At 32.1% G+C, this 18,961-nt stretch overlaps 1 protein-coding gene across 1 annotated transcript in view; it reads right to left on the bottom strand.

The window, feature by feature from the left end:
• Positions 1-5,510: 5,510 nt before the first annotated feature.
• The window catches only part of LOC132729831 (titin-like), a 67,991-nt gene continuing 54,540 nt past the window's right edge, over positions 5,511-18,961 (bottom strand). The window contains exons 12-18 of the mRNA XM_060715660.1: positions 9,562-9,741; positions 9,165-9,290; positions 7,547-7,661; positions 7,294-7,367; positions 6,556-6,690; positions 6,259-6,289; positions 5,511-5,965 (exon numbers count right to left, since the gene is read on the bottom strand). Of these exons, the coding sequence (XP_060571643.1) occupies positions 5,806-5,965; positions 6,259-6,289; positions 6,556-6,690; positions 7,294-7,367; positions 7,547-7,661; positions 9,165-9,290; positions 9,562-9,741 (821 nt within the window). The 3' untranslated portion in view covers positions 5,511-5,805. The remainder of the gene's footprint in view (positions 5,966-6,258; positions 6,290-6,555; positions 6,691-7,293; positions 7,368-7,546; positions 7,662-9,164; positions 9,291-9,561; positions 9,742-18,961) is intronic.

Here is an 18,961-nt window from a genome sequence, read left to right as displayed (position 1 = left end):
TGTTTTCAACTATGTATAATTATGCTTCCTATGCCAAAATAAATCTATCTATCTAAACATTTTATTTGCTGATTATTTTTATTGAACCAATAACTGATGATTTATTTAAAACCTTTCTTTTAAATTTTGTCACGTGTTAACCGATTTAACATTAATTATATATGAGTAACTCATTTAAAGACACATTATGCCTCAGAAACGAATATTTTTTTTACTTTTTTAAAATTTCATAACGTTTAAATAATGGAGCATGTAAGATGCTTGTTACCAGTAGAAAATACCGCTAAATGTTGAGAAATAGCAAATATTTTCTATCAATTATTGTATGTTAATTGCATTGTTAAATAATCATTCATGTTTGCTTGCTGTGTCCGATGGTTTAATTGAAGAACGATAACTGTAGCCCTATTCACGAAGAACAACTTATCCCGAAGGAATACTCTTCTAAATAAAGATAAAGGCGAAATCAGGGAACAAACTTAATGCTTGGGAAAAGTAATGGGATGTATTTGTGTTGCTTGTCATAATTAGAGGCCGTACGTAATGACTGGTATATTTTTCTAAATTAAGATTGAATTATATTAAAAGCGGAAATCACAATAAGGTAATATTTCCTCGTGTCATACACATCAGAGAATCACATCTACAATAAGTACATATATTCAAAATAATTTTAATTTAAGATAAGTTTCTCTTTATTTGAATATTAGACATTAATTTTGTATTTTGCTGTGTCATTTCTTATTGGTTGCTTGTGTTTTATTTGTATGTGCTTTTCCGTTTAATGTGTTAATCTGGCTTATTTGTATCGTTGATGTCCTGCTGTTCTATTAAATCTATTTTGTCGTGTCTTGTTTACGGATACATCTACTTGTCTAATAAATCTGTGTTGATTCGTTCCGTGTCTTGTCTCAGTGTCCGGAATGCACCGTTAAGTCTTTGTTATTTGCACCGTGACTTTACTTTTTGTATTTCCCGTAAGGTTTTTTTGATGTCTGGTCCATTACATTTCTTTTATCTGTCTTAGTCATAATATTGATGTGTAGGTAAACAATACCTGTCTTTCCGTTAGGAAAGTTATCTGTCCTATTAAGTCTTTTTTGTCTGTTACTTTTTGCATTTTGTTCTAGTTTTTTCTTGTCTGCTTACAGTAATTTGAAGTTGCCTTTTTCCTTAGTGTCTTGTCATGTACTTTGTTGTGTTTTGTTTTTCATAACCGTGGACTACTCTCGTTAGGACTGTTGTATGCTCTTTTACGTCTTTGTTGTTGTATGTGTCGTTAAGTCCTTTGCTTTCTGTATTTGTTTACTGTTGTTGCGCATTCAGTTAGCGCTGCCATAAGTCCTAGTTTCCTGTTCCGTTTAATTGTTCTCTTGTCTGTATCGTTAATGTCCTTTTGTCTTGTTCCATACTCTTTTGTCTGTTCCATTCAGTGTCTTGAAAAATGCTCCGTTGTTATCTGCCGGGTGACTTCTCTCTTTGTATGTATTTTGCTGTTTGTTCCGTTATGTCTGTTTTCCTCTTTTCCGTAAGGTATTTTAATTGAATTCTGGTCAGTTAAGTCTGAATCTAAATGTTTTAAACCGTTTATTCTCTGTTTGTTTGTTCTATTCGTTTATGATCTGGAGTTCTATAGTCTGGTAAGTCTCATAGTCATTTCATTATTTAAGTGGAGTAGCGGGTGATCGAACTCACGACCCCTTGATTGTTTTTTTGTTTGTTTTGTTTTGGGTTTTACGACATAGTATAGGTCATATCGCGACGTTCCAGCTTTTCTGGTGGAGGAAGACCTCAGGTGCCCTTCCGTGCATTATTTCAGGCACGAACGGGCACCTGAGTAGAACCACCGACGTTCCGTAAGCTAGCTGGATAGCTTCCTCACATGAAAGAATCCAAAGTCCCTGTCGGGATTCGAACCCACAGCGGTGAGGGGCAAGTGGTTTGAAGTCATTTTTTGAAATTCCTATATACATTATTACTTATACGGCTAACAAAGAAAATATATATATATAGATAAAATTATAATGTTTAAGAAATAACAAACTCTATGTAAAATCGGTAGCGCTTTCAATGCTTTCTTCGCATATCTTCAGCCGAAACTTTAATAAACAATAAACATATAAACAAATGACGTAACGTCATGAAAAAAAGCGGGAACGTTAAATGATAACGTTTTTCCCGGCAAACACAATATGGTTATTTATACTGAAAAATTATAATATTACGGACATTGAGCATAATCCGTACAATCTGGCAGTGAATTAATGACATTTATTAAAGGGAGGTAATAAAATTCACAAGTTAATGATTTTATGGCCACAAATTGTATGGTAATTAACAATTTTTACTCAATAAATATTGGTAAATAAACGAACAATTGGACTGAATAAAATCGCAAGCGTTTCTTTCATAATTAAAAATGAAGAGATTGTAATAAATATGAAGTACTTGTATATATATACCTTGTTAAACGATTTTTAGCAATGAGCATTTAGTTGTGGTTAATCGTTCTATGCTATAGCTACATTATTAATATTTATTTCAGGAGTCCATGAGTTCATACATGCTAATTAATATTTTTTTCAAAGGTTGCCGATAGGTACTTTTGAGTGGAATGAGATCCAACCTTGACTAAATAATCGTTACAGTTTGAAGACTACAAAAACAGTACACTTGCAGATTATAAAAGGTAAAAGTAAGTTTAAATATACAAATTATGAATATGTCTTTTAGAACGCAGTTACTTACAACGAAGGAGCTTCCATTAAGTTGAAGTTATAGTATTGTTTAATGATCAATATATATCATAATTTAACCTTCAAAGATACACTGTAATTGAGTGTCCTTTGAAATATATGCATATAAGGGACATTTTAGAATGTGTAGAATTCTAAATGTCATTCACATCTCAGCAAACGGTCTCTAAAGAAATAGTACAATATCTCTCATATTCGATATTCCAGATGCCGTTGGCACCGAAATCATAAGGTTCATCTGAATAAGTAAATGTGGAGTCATTTGGTAGTTAAAATATTCGTAACTAGATTCTAGTTGGTGGTGGTATAGGTAGTTTTTACTCCAGATCACGGCAATAAGCCACATTGAATTCACCAGAGCACAATTCAGCCACCACACTGTTCCTAGGCAAGCCGTCAAGTAGTTTACTAGTACTAGTTACCTTTACTTTCGCAAGGAACTGAAACTTCTGTACATGACACCTGCACCGCCAGAGAATCGAACTCAGGTCGCCAAATTTACACTCCAACACTAGTTATTGAGCTAACCGGACAGCTGACATTAAACCGTATGACTACTTTTTTCTAAAACCAATAGCGAATGTCCTTCATTTGGACAACATTTGTACCATTGACAACTTCTTTAAAATAACAAAAATATTATTTGAATGAAAGATATATACATAAAAAGCAACTTTTAAGGAATGCAATGATTAAACTGCACAGGGAAAGCTACTTACAGGCTATGTACAGGTTCTAAAATCACAAACTAACACAATAATAAAATACTTATTTTTAATAGCATGACCGTTGCATTTAGACTTTTGCGAATTTAAATGTTTGCTGTGCATATAAGATATGTCACAATTTTCTGAATCCGAAGGTCTGCTTTAATACCTGAATGAAGATTTTTTTGTAAAATTCGGCTGGGCAGGACAAAGTTCACGCTATTTACGGCTGGTTATATACCAATGGTTACCAACAATGAATGTATTGAACCAAAATTTCTTTAGATATAAGTTAAACAAACTCTGAGTGACCAAGGCTCTTGTGACCTTGACCTTTGACCGACTTAACTTGTACTTGATAGTATTTATTGTTAAGTTATTTATTTTTAAATTGTACAAAAGTTTTACCACTTCCTTACTTCACATTGTTTGTATATACATGTATATTTATATCAGTATTTGATTATTGAATTGTTACAAAATCATTTATAAAATATGTAATATAATTTATGACCTGATTTTGTAATACATTTTTAATGGCATTTGCGTTTGATAATTAGTGTATCTAATAGCAAAATAGCGATATAGCAATAGGTCTGACAATTATACATAATCATAATAATTGATTAAAATTACTGTACCGTACATAGAAAGGGTTTATAATTCTTTATGATATGACTTAGTTTATTTAAATTGCATAATAATAATTATAATAATGATGATGATGATGATGATAATAATAATGTGATGTTAAGTTTATATCTATTAATGGTTTCAGAGGAAATGTTGTTTTAAAATTGAAATAATTGTTGACGACGAACAATAGATGACGCACGGCGACGGATAAAGGTGGATAACTTTTTATTTTTAAATAAAAACTCCTAACAAATATCTGACGCTCACGGACTTTTATTTCTATAACCGAATAAAGACTATTTCCATATGGCTACAGTCAAGAAATGTTTTTGAATTAATAATCGCAAAATTGGTATAAATCCTCCTGACAGTCTAAACTTGCTCTTATGACTGTGCTGGTGCGACTTCCAACCCAACCATAATATTAATGTTAATAAAATGTAACGGATTTCTACTGAATCTTAGGTTGATGCACACCCTTGATCTTTACTTAAAGATTGGCTACTATAGGATGGTTTGTTTCCATATAACCTACAGCTTATTTCATAAAGTGCAATTAAAGAAAAGTCCATAGCAACAGATTATTTATTGTATTTATTTAAATTAAATAAATGTTACGCATTCAAGAAATAAAAGTTAAAGTAGGACTTTAACAGGAAGTTTTTAGTTACATATTTAATACATTTTAATTAGTTAAATTAAGAGGAGATTGAAATATAACTTGTCTAATATGAAACACATCAATTTTGTAGGAATAAGTCTCTTATCATGTAAAATTAATAACTATACAGAAAAGGGTAATGAAGTGCAATCGAATAGAGGTAATTATGGAGCAGCAAAACTATTTGAATATGAGTGATGATAAAATATAAAACAAATTATGTGTAAATTAGCGTTAAACCTTAAAACAGCATATTGATGATGAATAGTAGAGATTTTGTAACATCCTTGATAAGAAGCATGATAATTGTTTTGTCATATACAGTGTATAACAAAGAGAAGCGTTTATCAGTTTCAAGTATATCTCTTTTATAAAATGAGAATACATTCTACCAAAATTGCATTTGTACTTTATATTTTGAGTTGAAAGATAAGATAAGAAGGACATTCACTTTTTGTTATGAAGTTTTTGAACTGCTCTGGTTTTATCTAAATAAAATTCAATCAAAACTTCTTGACCCTTTCCGTCAAACCTCGTATAAATAGTTCTTTGCTTACTAGAGAATATGATGCTGCATGAACATTAGATAACTACACATTTTCAATGTCATTTATACCTTATGGTTTTAAGTGGTTATTAGCCGATATGGCTACTGATCATGAAATATCCTCCCGTAAGAAAGTCAATCAGACACCCGTCTGTCAGCCGCGTCCGTGTCAATAACTCTCAATAACGCAATGAATATGTTAATGATTAGTGGATGACTTTTATTGACTTTGAGATCACCAGGTCAAAGAGTGTTAAATGCTTATGCCATCAATAATTTTAGAAGGAATGTGCCATTCATCAGATTTGTAAGCATTATCTGAAACAATTTCTTGTCATTTGAGAACATAAGGATAGTTTAGATATACCAAGATTTTACACATATATGAAATCATTAGTAAATTTAAAACATTTTTCACACATCAGGAAGATATGTTCTGTTACGTGTTACATAAGGACAAGATCCTGTAACTAAGATGACGCAAAGTGTTGATTTTTGTTACAAGACTTGAAGGCGTTCATACGTCTTGTCATCCCGAGTATTTTCATCTAATCTTGAGTATTCTGTTTCAGAGTTGTTAGTAGTTGCTTCTTTATTTCCCTCGCCAATTTCTGCAATTCCGGTCATGAAAGATTCGTTTGCGTATATCGGACCCTTTCTGAAAATAGAAATCAACTGCAAATATGACGATTGTGTATACATATGTATGTAAAAAATGACGACGAAATATCTGATCTTGAGGCATTTGTTGTTACTTATTCAGAAGCACGTGTTGCGTTAACGTATAGATAAAACTACTTTTATAATCAGAATAAAGGAAAGAGAATTTTGAATTATAGCTTTAAAGAACACTTTTCCAACACATTTTCGCACAGAAAAAATATCATATGAATGTAAATAAGTATTGCTAATGATAACAGTGTAAATGATTATATGTATACGAGTCCTTACCGTTTTTGGCCTTTATTTATTTTATTTTCACCTGAAATGCAAAAGCTATTATAGTCAGAATTTGTAATTGAAATACAGTTTTCATGTACTACAATTATGTGTTGGGATAATTAAGTTGGGATAATAATTCCCAAACATTATTTACAATAACTGAGAATGAATGTAAAAAACTAACTCCCTCGATTTATCCACGTCATGAATGAATTCATAAGAAACTTAATCATCTTGAAGTTCATCTTTTAGAGAATTAAATATGCATGTAAAGATATGAAGCATTATTATGTTGGATCAAACTACCTTCACTCTTCTTATAACTTCTGATGACAAGTGTTGTGTAAATCGCGTATAATGCAAGCACTACTATAATTGCACCAAGAACAACACCAACGATCACAGCGGCAGTTTGGGAATTACGTTTGTCGTCAATAATTTCTACAACAATATTCAATAACTGCAAAATAATTTCTGAACATGTTACTCCTACATTAAAGGCTTATTATGCTACTGAAAGGAATAAACACTTCCTTGAGAAATGACAAACATTCAAAAATTGGGTTACGAGTAAGTATCAAATTGTTAACAAAACAGTGTCTTGATATCCATACAAAATTACTTTAACTATACTACTAAATACTAAAAAGCTTTATAAAGCCAAAAGTTGGCCATATAATCGGCCAATGAGTGATATCTTTATAAACCTTAATATATAAAGAACAAAAAAAAGCTTTTAAGAAAGAAAAAAAACAAAACATTTTTGAGGCATAATAGACCTTAGAAATTAACGAAAGTAGCTCATGATAAAATATATTTCTCATATAAAGCAGAATGTAACATATTTATACTTTTTTCAGTCTTATATATAATCATATCAGTAACTTATTTGCTAGCAATGTTATATTGTTTTGTCATCATAGTACTAGTTAATGCAGCAAAACTTAGAACATAGTTGCATTATCATTAATGGTAATTTTACATATTTGTACTAAGTTTATATTTGTAAGTATTTTCATGTTTAAAGTAAGAAAGAAACAATACCATCGAGAGTAAAGAATGGTCCATACTCATTACTCAACAAACAACCTCCACTTGTACAAGCAACTGCAACAAATCTGTAATATTAAATTTAAAAACAATGCATTTGGTATCGATATTTGAGGTTAATTTAATAAATACTGAACATAAACATATAAAAAGAGAAAATAAGATCTGTTTAATTATTTCAAGAGTTATGATTAGGTACGTTTCTAAATTTTTAATGTTTTCCTTGGTAAAACCAATCATGACTTACATGTATTCTGTTCCAGGCACCAATGGTCCATTGCAGTAATCTCCTGGGGATATATTGTTACAAACATCTCCACCAATTGTATAATCCATATACGGCGATAACGTAATATCTTTATCTACGGATGGTAATCATACATATATTGTTCCTTTATAATATTTAAACCTGAGAAACGTATCATTGCAGTGTTGCTCTAAATTTTAAGTTGCTCTTTCATTGTTAACCTTTTAACTGCTGGAACTAAATATGATTTTATTAGTATTTGCCAACAGACAAGTCTGTACATTGGCACGTAATTTTTGGTCACTGAATTGTTGTTCAAAATTTCTTGTATATCTTTTAAATATAGACCTTTTTACATTACGATTTGTTCATGGTAACGAATGTTGCATTTTGCGCACACGCATTCTACGTAGGGTAAAAACGCAATAACGATGAATACAATTTATCATATTAAAAAGCTTTAATAGACGCGATTTCAAGTTATGCACCAAGAAAACAGTAATTTTGGGATGGCTTAAAGCAGTAAGTACTTAAAACGTTAATTATATCAATAACAAATATATACGAAACTATGAGGGACTAATAATTCAATGAAAAAAGCGCATGTACATAAATTAAGTTATATTTTTAAGATATTATTAGACGACTTTTCCATCAGAACTTTAAACTGAAACAGCAGGGTGTAAACGATTTAATTTTAATATTGTACACTTACTATACTATTGTATTATTTTATTGTATTGTACACTTCCATCAACAAGGCGGTAAGAGTCAAACAGATTAATGGACCGGTTGTTTATATCCAGCTAGTTTACAATATCATTCAACCGGGACGTTTTAGTACCATGACATAGTTAATCACGTAAAATTATGAAAATCGTAATTTAAGTAACTTTTACATGCCTGTGTACTAATCTCATCAATGTTTATTGACTTTGTGAAGTGACAAATAGTGTGACGTGCATTTACACGTGTTATGAGGAACCGGATGATCAAAAGTGTGTTATTTCACTACCCAACTTAATTTCTCAATATTTTGAAAAAAAAATGTAAATATATTTATGTGACTTGAAAGAAATGTATGGCATCAATCGGATAAAGGATAAAATCAGGTAAACTGAAAACTTAAAATGCATTATATCATGTTTTCTGACTTTTTTCGGAATGTTTATTTACCTCATTAGATTTTTTTTTACCTTTTTATGAACTATTCAATAACAGTTAAGTTGACCTTTTTATTTGCTAACATATATATTACCACATTTTTTCAAAGAAATGTCAATTTAAAGTCCGTGATCCTATGAGGGAATTTTTAAACAATCGTCTTTCCGTGCAAACTTGGTCACAAAGCTATAAAGGCATCTTTTATGTTCTTGTTAGAAGGAATTTCATATAGTTTTATACTTTTTACCTTAAACTAACTCGGAATTGTTTATGAACTTCTATTATATTTCTATGTAGGGCAATGCTCTTTTTGCCCTACGTAGATTGCGCATGCGCGAGAAAATACCACTTCCGATCGATTTTTCATAGCAACGGACAGCGTCGTAAAAAGGTCTATTAAGAAAGTAGTACCAAAGTTTTTATGCTGTAGAATATTAATGGTATAACAAATTACCTTTCAACTTGTTTTTTTTTAGGCTATTAAGCCAAGACGAGCTGGTAATTCTATACCGAGTAAATCCGCCATTTACCGCCTGTTTCCAGTTGGACATGCTATTAAAAGCGGCTAGTGTCTTAATATCTTTGAAGGAAACAAGAACGCATTGAGTTTATGACTAATATCTTTTAACATCTTAACTGCATAGGCAGCATTAAATAAATTCAGAAATAAAACTGAGTTATTTTTTTCCCTGCATCATTTTTCAGAAAGATGTACAAGTAGCAGTTTGATACTCTTTACTCTTATGACTTTTTTTGATTAATGACAATAAATGTTGAAACTTTTAGTAAAAAAAATATTAATGAGCAAAAAAGATACAAAAATATATTAAACTTTTATGTAGGTGGTTTACCGGATAATTCGCAGACTTTTACACATGCAATGATGCCATTCGCACGTATTGTTCCATATGTTGACTCTACAAAAAATTCTTCAACGATTGTCACAGTAATTCTGTTTTTTTCTCTTTTTTCAACATTGTTACAAGCCGTAATAACTTTTAGAAGCAATTGCTCCTCAACATTAAGCGGAACTGAAACAATGGAAAGGTCATCGATTAGTATTAAACATACACATAATCAAAGTTTACAAATTCTTTGCAAATTTTAATATCAATCTTCTTTAAGACTATTATCCGAACAAATAGAGGTCATTAAAAATGAAAAGAAGTCATTTATGTATGCGAATGTATACTGACATATCATATAAGCCTTTTAACTACTTGCACCTTCAATTAATAACGATCATTATTCATTACATATTTTCAACTTCATTTTCTAAAGTGTAAACTTTTAGAAAACTGACATATTTAAAAATAAAATAATTGAAAATAAATGTTTATATTCTCGGGATATTTCAAATAAAAGCTTATTTTAAAAAGTACAAAGGAATATGTCGAAGAGTAAGCATTTTGCCCTTAAAGTTAAATAACAATATCGGGGTATGCGCTTGTTTTCAGTTTTGTTAAGATGTTGATATTTAGAGGTAGTACTTTTACTAACGGCTTACTTAAAGGCCGACATATTTTCCAATTATATTCAAGAGTGCAATACAGTCAGCTTTATTTCTTTTGTTATTTTTCACACACAAACCGTGAAATTTTATGTTTCATCAACAAATTCAAAATTCAACATATTCTATATTTTATTTGCTTATATATTTTTTATTACAATATTCATTGTGCTGTTTTGTGCTACTAATATAACAAAGCAAAGCAAAACAAAATTTCCTAATATAAGAGTGTATAATAGCGCACGATGTTAGCAAATCATGGGCTTACAATGACGATACAGAATCCTTCAAACAGCTGTTCCCTAATTAGGATCAACATTGACCGAAGTGTGTCCTACATCCAATAAAAGATTAAAAATATATGATTGAATTTGAACAAGTATACTTCATAATGACATACACCCTGCAGGGGCAATCTGTGTTTCTGTGTATTTTTCTCCAGTCATGTTTTGATCATTTACTGCTTTAACCGGAAACGTACAAAATTGTTATCACATTCCTTCTGTCAACTATCAAGTAATTTTTACACTGATATTCAAGCTATAACCATTTATATTTCAAAAAATTTACATCTTTCTTACATATGACGAACAAATGATAAATTACACAGGTAAAATGGGTGAGGAAAGTCATTTGAATACATTTCTAAAAATACCGACAAAGACTCCAATAAACGTTTCACAGGTAAGAAATTTTTCCTTTTCAAACTACAATTGTAACTTTTGTCACTGAAAAAAGACGTTGGAATATTAAGGTTTCATATTGATTTAGCTCGCATTAATAAAATTGGCTAAACAATGTGAATTCGAAAAACCAAAAATATACATGAAAGCAATGGAAAATGGGGGAAACCGGTTACAAAAGCCATACATTTATGTACTTGAAAGTTTAAGTATTTTGGACGAGTAAGAAATCATGTGAACAATACATCAAACATGAGACGGTCACAAACCTCAAATGTATATGACTCTTTTGGAATAACATTGACGAACGTTTCATAATAATACAGTTGCGAAAGTTGGTGATCAAATATTTTTACAACTCTATTTTCCTGAAAATAAGGGAAGGAGTACTAGTCAGTTTATCAGTATATGCTTAAAACTATTTTATTGTCAACGTTACAAAACTCCTACAGTTTTATGACTGTTTCGATATAAAAGGTTAAATACCTTATCTAAAATAACTTGCAGCTGTATCTAAATTTGGAATTGACAAATGTAAGAACTATACTGTTCATTAACTGTAAAACAACTACAGCTCTTCATTTACTGTAGAACACAGTTTAGATTACGTGGGTGGCCGAAAAAAGAAGACGTTAATACGGGTGATCACTTCAACTGTTCACCAAATTACAAAGACACTACGACACAGTCGTAATGGGCAGCTTCACTAAGTTTGGGCAACAAAACGATTCAATGCACGCGCTATATATTTTCCACTTTTATTCCAGAAACAACATATAGCTTGAGGAGTATATAGTGTATCGCACAACGTATATAGCTAGCGTATATAGCGGTAATCTGAAAGTTAAACAGTTATACTTTCATTAATAACAAATAAAACATCATACAAAGAATTAATACATACTTACAAATGAACAAGTCACATATATAATTCATCCTTAGCAAATACAGTGGGAATCCAGCTGCTAGTAATGTTAACAAATTTATTAATTGATAGAATTACAGATTATCTACTTTTACATCAAAGTTTTAACTAGGATACAGTTTTATCTATCTTAACATAAAATTGTTAATGTATTTACCTTAACAATAATAAATGTAATTATTTTAAAACAAAAATTATTTAAACAATAATTTTCCCGAACGAAGGCAAATAAAAACAAAAATAAACTTACTGAACAATGGTATCTGTGCCCGAAACTTAATAAATAAAAATGCACAAGATTCGTACTTCACACTCCGAAATCTTTTTTTCAATTGCACCTTGGGAAGGCGGCAAATCTTGCATTTGCATGTAATTATTATTTCTAGGGACAGTTTTGACCAACCAAAATGCAGGAAGCGCCCTCTAAGAAAATAAAAGTAAAATTTGATTTTCTAAATATAGGGATCATTAATTATAAGGGAACGCTTAGTCTTGGCAGGGACCAGAGCGCACTAAAATAACATTGGCTGGACAGTTGGCATGATTTATTGAAATCAAAACAATTATCTAAACATATTAAACCGGTCTCTGATAATTAAAACCAGCACCAACATTCTGAGTCAGGAACAACAAATTTACTGTAACGTTCATGAGGTAATCATGCTAATAAACATATGATATTGATATAAACAAGGCTAACGTTGGTTTGAAATGGCAAGCAACAAGTTATGTATATTAAAGATTAAAGACATAACACTTCTGACAATCTGAACATTACAATTATATTTTTCATCACATATTAATTATTTGTACTGAAATTTTCAGTTCATTGCGCAATTAAATATTTTAAGGTAAAAGAAATTATTTCAACAAAGAAGAAAAGATGTATAATCGTTTGCCGAACATAAAATGTTCCTTTTGTGTTTTCTTCAGTTAGCTACGGAAAATGTTCATGAAAACTTACAAGTTTTTGGTCTTCAAAATACAAAAAGCTGTATGATTTTATCACACTATTCTGTAGCAATATGTCTGGGGCTTGCCAGCTTATCTTCATCCTTGTATAATTTCCACCAGGACTCGTTGTGAGAACAAAATTTGAAACTTTTCCTGGTGCTGGAATATATGCATATATATCATACTTTTATTTCTTTAACATTTACATTTACTTTGTATGCCATAAAAAAAGAAGACTCTCATATAAAGGTTAATTTGTCATGGGCTAAATTGAATAACACAAATCTGTATTATCATAAATATTGCTAAAAAAATCTGTGTTAATTTGTATTTAAGAACCTTTGTAACGTAAAAAATTTCCAAGTGTAACTATAACACGAAATACTTACTTACTGATTGCATATAAACTCAATCTAAAAGACAGAACATTACACAAAACAATTGAAACATATTTAAAGGGTGAACATTACACGATATAATAAGAATGAGTAAATACAAAAATTTCAAGAGAGAACATTGCAATAAATAAACAGAATACTGACTTTCACGATCACGAAGAGTGAAATTACCTATTTACCATTAATCAAATAAATACATGACCACCATACTTGAATCATAGTTCGGAAACCTTACTATTGAACATATGTTTCAGAGTTAAATCGATTACCCATATAAATGCACAGTGCGTTAACTGGAGTAGTATTCCAGTTACCACACTGTCTGTCGGAGATTGAAATAGATCATGCTCGTTGATTGGCTGGATTTTATCTGTCGTTTACTTATTATGAAGACAGAGAAAAGGATCATAGTCAGATACTCGAACATTGATTTTATTAATTTATTTTGGGGTTTTATATTGTGAAGACAGGGAAGTGTTGTTTCATTTACCTATAATACAAAAGAGAAAACCATCAAAACATTTGACACTCCGATTTATACTAGGGGCAGGTCGATATTTTTATATTCTGATATACCTCCTTTTTTTCTATATTTTCCTACCGTATAAGTACTTTTTATGCCTGAACATTATTTCTGCGGTTCATAACGACAATCGCAAAGATTAATCCTTTTACATGTGTCGGAATATTACAACTACCGGTATTGTTTAATTACATTACCATGTATCGTTATCGTTTTTTGTAGTGATTAACAGTGTTGGTGCTCGGCCATTAAGTTCACGTTATTCCAAGGGAATTCACAATTTCATTTTTAGCAATTACAAAAAGCCCAAGCCGCAATTACAACAAACTCATGCTGCGCGATCGACGTACGACAAAATGATGACCGCCCGGTGCCTTTGCATGAATCGCCCGGATACTGGGGGATACCGTTATCTAACTGGTGTCTATTCGGGCGCCGGGCGGGCCTCGGGCGATGTCCGCTCGGTTGCCTTACAATCGGTGTTTTGTATAAAAAAACAATCGTCCGTTCAAAAAAAAATAAAAACAAAACAAAAAAACACAAAAAAAACAAAAAAACAAAACGTTGACGGGGCGCCGCCCGGCGATCGGGCGATCCCCGCCAGATGACTTTTTCAACTCACTGACCCCGAACATTTTCGCCTGGACACTGTTAAAGTAGTACTTTAAATGTGACGGCGCTGGCCCGATGAACAACATTTTCTGCTGCTGCCCTCCGATTGTCAGATGGACACCGGCCGATATTACGATTTTTTTTGAAAGGTAGACACCGCCCGGGGCCGTTTGTCATTTGTGACTGAGGCATAAATATTATTTTTAAAAAAAACTAATATAGTTTGACGGGTGTATTCTATTGCGTGCAGTTAAAAAACTGTTTATATTGTTTATCGTTCCATTGTTTCCAGTTTTTACATGTTTTAATTTTCTCATTTTAAAATAATGCATTTCACGATATCATTATCGGAATTAAAAAAAATAATTAAATTATTAATAAATGATGAAAATGACCCATGTTTGTTAGTGTCATTAAAACCTGCAATAAACATACTCTTTTGAATATATCTTGAGTCTATGAGCGATTTGTCATTTCTTTAACACTTTATATTTATATACATACATTATTAAAACTGTTGTTATTGCATTTTGTTTGTTAAATAACGTATATATATGATAATTACGATGAAACACGTTATATGTCATCTGCATTATTAAATTAATAATTAAAATTATCCTACATTATTTATAAAATTTGTTGCCGAAAAATGAAGTGAGTAGATATTACTTAGACACTGCTTTTGGCTTAGAATTTCAATGCCTGCCACAGTATCACAAACGTTCACACAATGTTGCTGAGTATCTGTTCGTCATTTGCATTTTCACTTTGCAACGCAGTGCAATAATAAGACAAAGGCCTTTTATGTCAAAAAAAAAATTATTTAGATTTTTTTCAAGTACTGTCAATGATGAAATTCAAAGCAAGTCTCTTGAGATAATATCTACAAAAGAAGTAGTAAAGATAACAGAACGACGCAGAAATACCATGTCTTTTATAAAAATTATAATCTTCATTAACCAGAGAAGTTTTTTTTAAAGAGATTTACCCATATAATGAGGGGACCATGTCTGTTCTTCAAGTTTGTGCTATAAGAAGTAAAAAGGGATTACCCTTTCTTCAGAATTTTGTTTTTAGAAGGAAACAGTCGGTTGGCAAGGTAAGGTACACAGAACTTAGAAATTTCAATATATCAGGTCTGCTATTAGTTATATGTGTAGAAAGGTAGGAAACCAAATATCAGCCATGTCTGAGACTACTGTATAAAAGTGAGACAATGCCTTGAGGAGAATTAGTAGCTTTCTGGTAATTTACAGAATTACAATTATGTGAAAGGAAATACTAAGATGGCTTATTGCACTTTATGCTACACATTTTGGTAAAACATTATTCAAAAAGTGTCCAGCATGAAAGATGGTTAACCAGTGGCTGAAATTGCTAAAGCCTCTGGAGAGATTTCATCTGATAAACTTGCTACTTTCAACCCCAGCAAAAGTGAACAGAGAGAACCTTAGAAACATCAAGTCACAGAATCTGAGTTGTTGTGTTGTTTTCAAGTAGCAGCTTCTAATTTTTCATTTAGATCATGTCATTGCCATGGCGGATTATTTCAGAAGATGTTTAAGTGAGAATATGCAAGGTAGTTTTCTGTGTCAAGAACAAAGGCACTTACATCATTTCAGAAGACCATTTCACACCGAAGCAATTGTGAAGGAAGTGAAAGATGGAAATTTAGGGTATGTTCTTACGTTTGAAACACTACTTCAACAAAACAATGAAGACAAAAAGGACATACTGCTCAGGTTTTGGAGCAATATTAAGGGATAGGTGTATGTAATATTTCTGAAAGTTAATAAGTTAAGCCATGCAACAGCTGTTATTGTAAGTAAAGCTATGTTTGAATTATGGAATGATTTATGAAGTATACATACCCATTAATTCTTTTTATACGTTGCTCATCTCATGAGCCAATTGCCAACAAATCCATTCACAGGACAGTCAATGGCAATCCAGGTTTGCTTGACTTTGAACCTTACTGGCACCATACAGTGCACAATGGTTTAGAAAAGGTATCAACTGTTTTAAAGGTGATGCTGAAGACTTTTTGGCATGCATCAATTCTTCAAAAAAGCAGCCAGTCAGAAGAAGAGAAGATTTTTAAAGACCTTTAATTTGAGAATGACTTAAACGGGAATCTGATCTTTAGACAAAGTAGATGTTTGACATTGTTGCCGGCTATTTCAAATGACAATTTAAAATATGTTGATGAACTTTACAATAGCCTTCTACTTTGAAAGTCAAGGTTAATGGTTTCCTGTTTTACTCTATTGATAATTGTAAAATCAGTAAATATAAAGGTTTAAATAAGTGCCAGCAAATGAAACTGCTAGAAACTCCTATATGTATCCTCAGATCTATAAAAAAACTGTAATGAAAAATTTCATGTTACTTACGATAACAGCTGTTGCATGGCTAAACTTATTAACTTTCAGAAATATTACATACACCTATCCCTTAATATTGTTTCAAAATCTGAGCAGTACGTCCTTTTGTCTTCATTGTTTTGTTGCAATTGTTTTTCAAACGTAAGAACATACCCTAAATTTCCATCTTTCACTTCCTTCACAACTGCTTCGGTGTGAAATGGTCTTATGACATCTGAAATGATGTATTGTGTCTTTGTTCTTGACACAGAAAACTACCTTGCATATTCTCACTTAAACATCTTCTGAAATAATCCGCCATGGGCAAGAGGGCCATGATGGCCCTGAGGTCGCTCACCTGTATATAGGCCCCTGAAGCGGGGCCAGTTTAAACCCCAGGGCTTTTATTTGAAAAAACTTGGAATTAAGACACCCATTAGAACATGTTTCATGATGTTAAGTTTTTGTTATACACATATAGGAGAAAACAATGACCTTCTTCCCCCCCCCCCCCCGGCAGAGTTAATTTTAACCCAAGGGCTTTTATTTGAACAAACTTGGTAGACACCCATAAAAAGATGTTTCATGCTAAACATCTAAACCCTAGCTAATTGGGTTTTATAAAAGAAGATTTTTTTTTAAGTTTTTACTATACACATATAGTTAAAAACGATGACACCCCTGGGGCGGGGCCAGTTTTGACCCCAGGGCTTTTATTTGAACAAACTTTGTAGACACTTATTAGAAGATGTTTCATGCTTAATATCTAAACTCTAGCTATTTGGGTTTTTTCAAAGAAGATTTTTTAAGTTTTTGCTATACACATATAAGGAAATCAATGACCCCAGGGCGGGGCCAATTTTGACCCCAGGATTTTTATTTGAACAAACTTTGTAGACACTCAGTAGAAGATGTTTCATGCTTAATATCTAAACTTTAGCTATTTGGGATTTTTTTCAAAGAAGGTTTTTTAAGTTTTTGCTATACATATATAAGGAAAATCAACGACCCCCGGGGCGGGGCCAATTTTGACCTTAGGGCTTTTATTTGAACAAACTTTGTAGACACTCTGACTCACTAGAAGATGTTTCATGCTTAATATCTAAACTATAGCTAATTGGGATTTTTCAAAGAAGTTTTTGCTATACACATATAAAGAAAATGAATGACCCCCGGGGCGGGGCCAATTTTGAACCCAGGGCTTTTTTTGAACAAACTTGTAGACACTCATTAGAAGGTGTTTCATGCCAAATATCTAAGCTCTAGCTCTTTGGGTTCTTTAAAAGAAGATATTTAAAGTTTTTACTATATGCATATAGGGAAAATCAAAGACCCACTTGGTGCATGGCCAATTTTGACCCCAGGGCTTTTATTTGAACAAACTTGGTAGACACTCACTAGAAGATGTTTCATGCTAAATATCTTAGCTCTAGCTCTTTGGGTTTTTTAAAAGAAGATTTTTTAAGTTTTTACTATATGCATACATGTATAGGGAAAATCAATGACCCCTGGGGCGGGGCCAATTTTGACCCCAGGGCTTTTATTTGAACAAACTTGGTAGACACTCATTAGAAGATGTTTCATGCCAAATATCTAAGCTCTAGCTATTTGGGTTCTTTAATAGAAGATATTTAAAGCTTTTTGTTTCGGTTGCCATGACAACCAGAGTTCTGCATGGAATTAAATTCTTTGAACAATTTTTAAAGGTGACCACATAAGGAACACTCCTGAGAAGTTTGGATGAAATTGGCTTAGTGGTTTATGAGGAGATGTCATTCGAAGCAAAAGTTTACGGACGACGGACAGACAGACGACGGACGGACGCCGGACGAAAAGCGATCACAAAAGCTCGCCCTCTCACTTTATGACAGGTGAGCTAAAAAATTAGAAGCTGCTACTTGAAAACAACACAACAACTCAGATTCTGTGACTTGATGTTTCTAAGGTTCTCTCTGTTCACTTCTGCTGGGGTTGAAAGTAGCTGGTTTATCAGATGAAATCTCTCCAGAGGCTTTAGCAATTGCAGCCACTGGTTAACCATCTTTCATGCTGGACACTTTTTGAATAGTGTTTTACCAAAATGTGTAGCATAAAGTGCAATAAGCCATCTTTTCCTTTCACATACTTAATTTCATACAGTAGTCACAGGCATGGCTAATATTTGGTTTCCTACCTTTCTACACATAAAACTAATAGCAGACCTGATATATTAAGTTTTGTGTACCTTACCTTGCCAACCGACTGTGTCCTTCTAAAAACAAAATTCTGAAGAAAGTGTAATCC

Source organism: Ruditapes philippinarum, unplaced genomic scaffold (genome assembly GCF_026571515.1).
Source record: "Ruditapes philippinarum isolate M1 unplaced genomic scaffold, ASM2657151v2 ctg8823_1_1_1_1, whole genome shotgun sequence".
NCBI classification, from domain to species: Eukaryota; Metazoa; Mollusca; class Bivalvia; order Venerida; family Veneridae; genus Ruditapes; species Ruditapes philippinarum.
The sequence above is the reverse complement of the archived record's forward strand: the minus strand, read 5'-3'. Positions and strand labels throughout refer to the sequence as shown.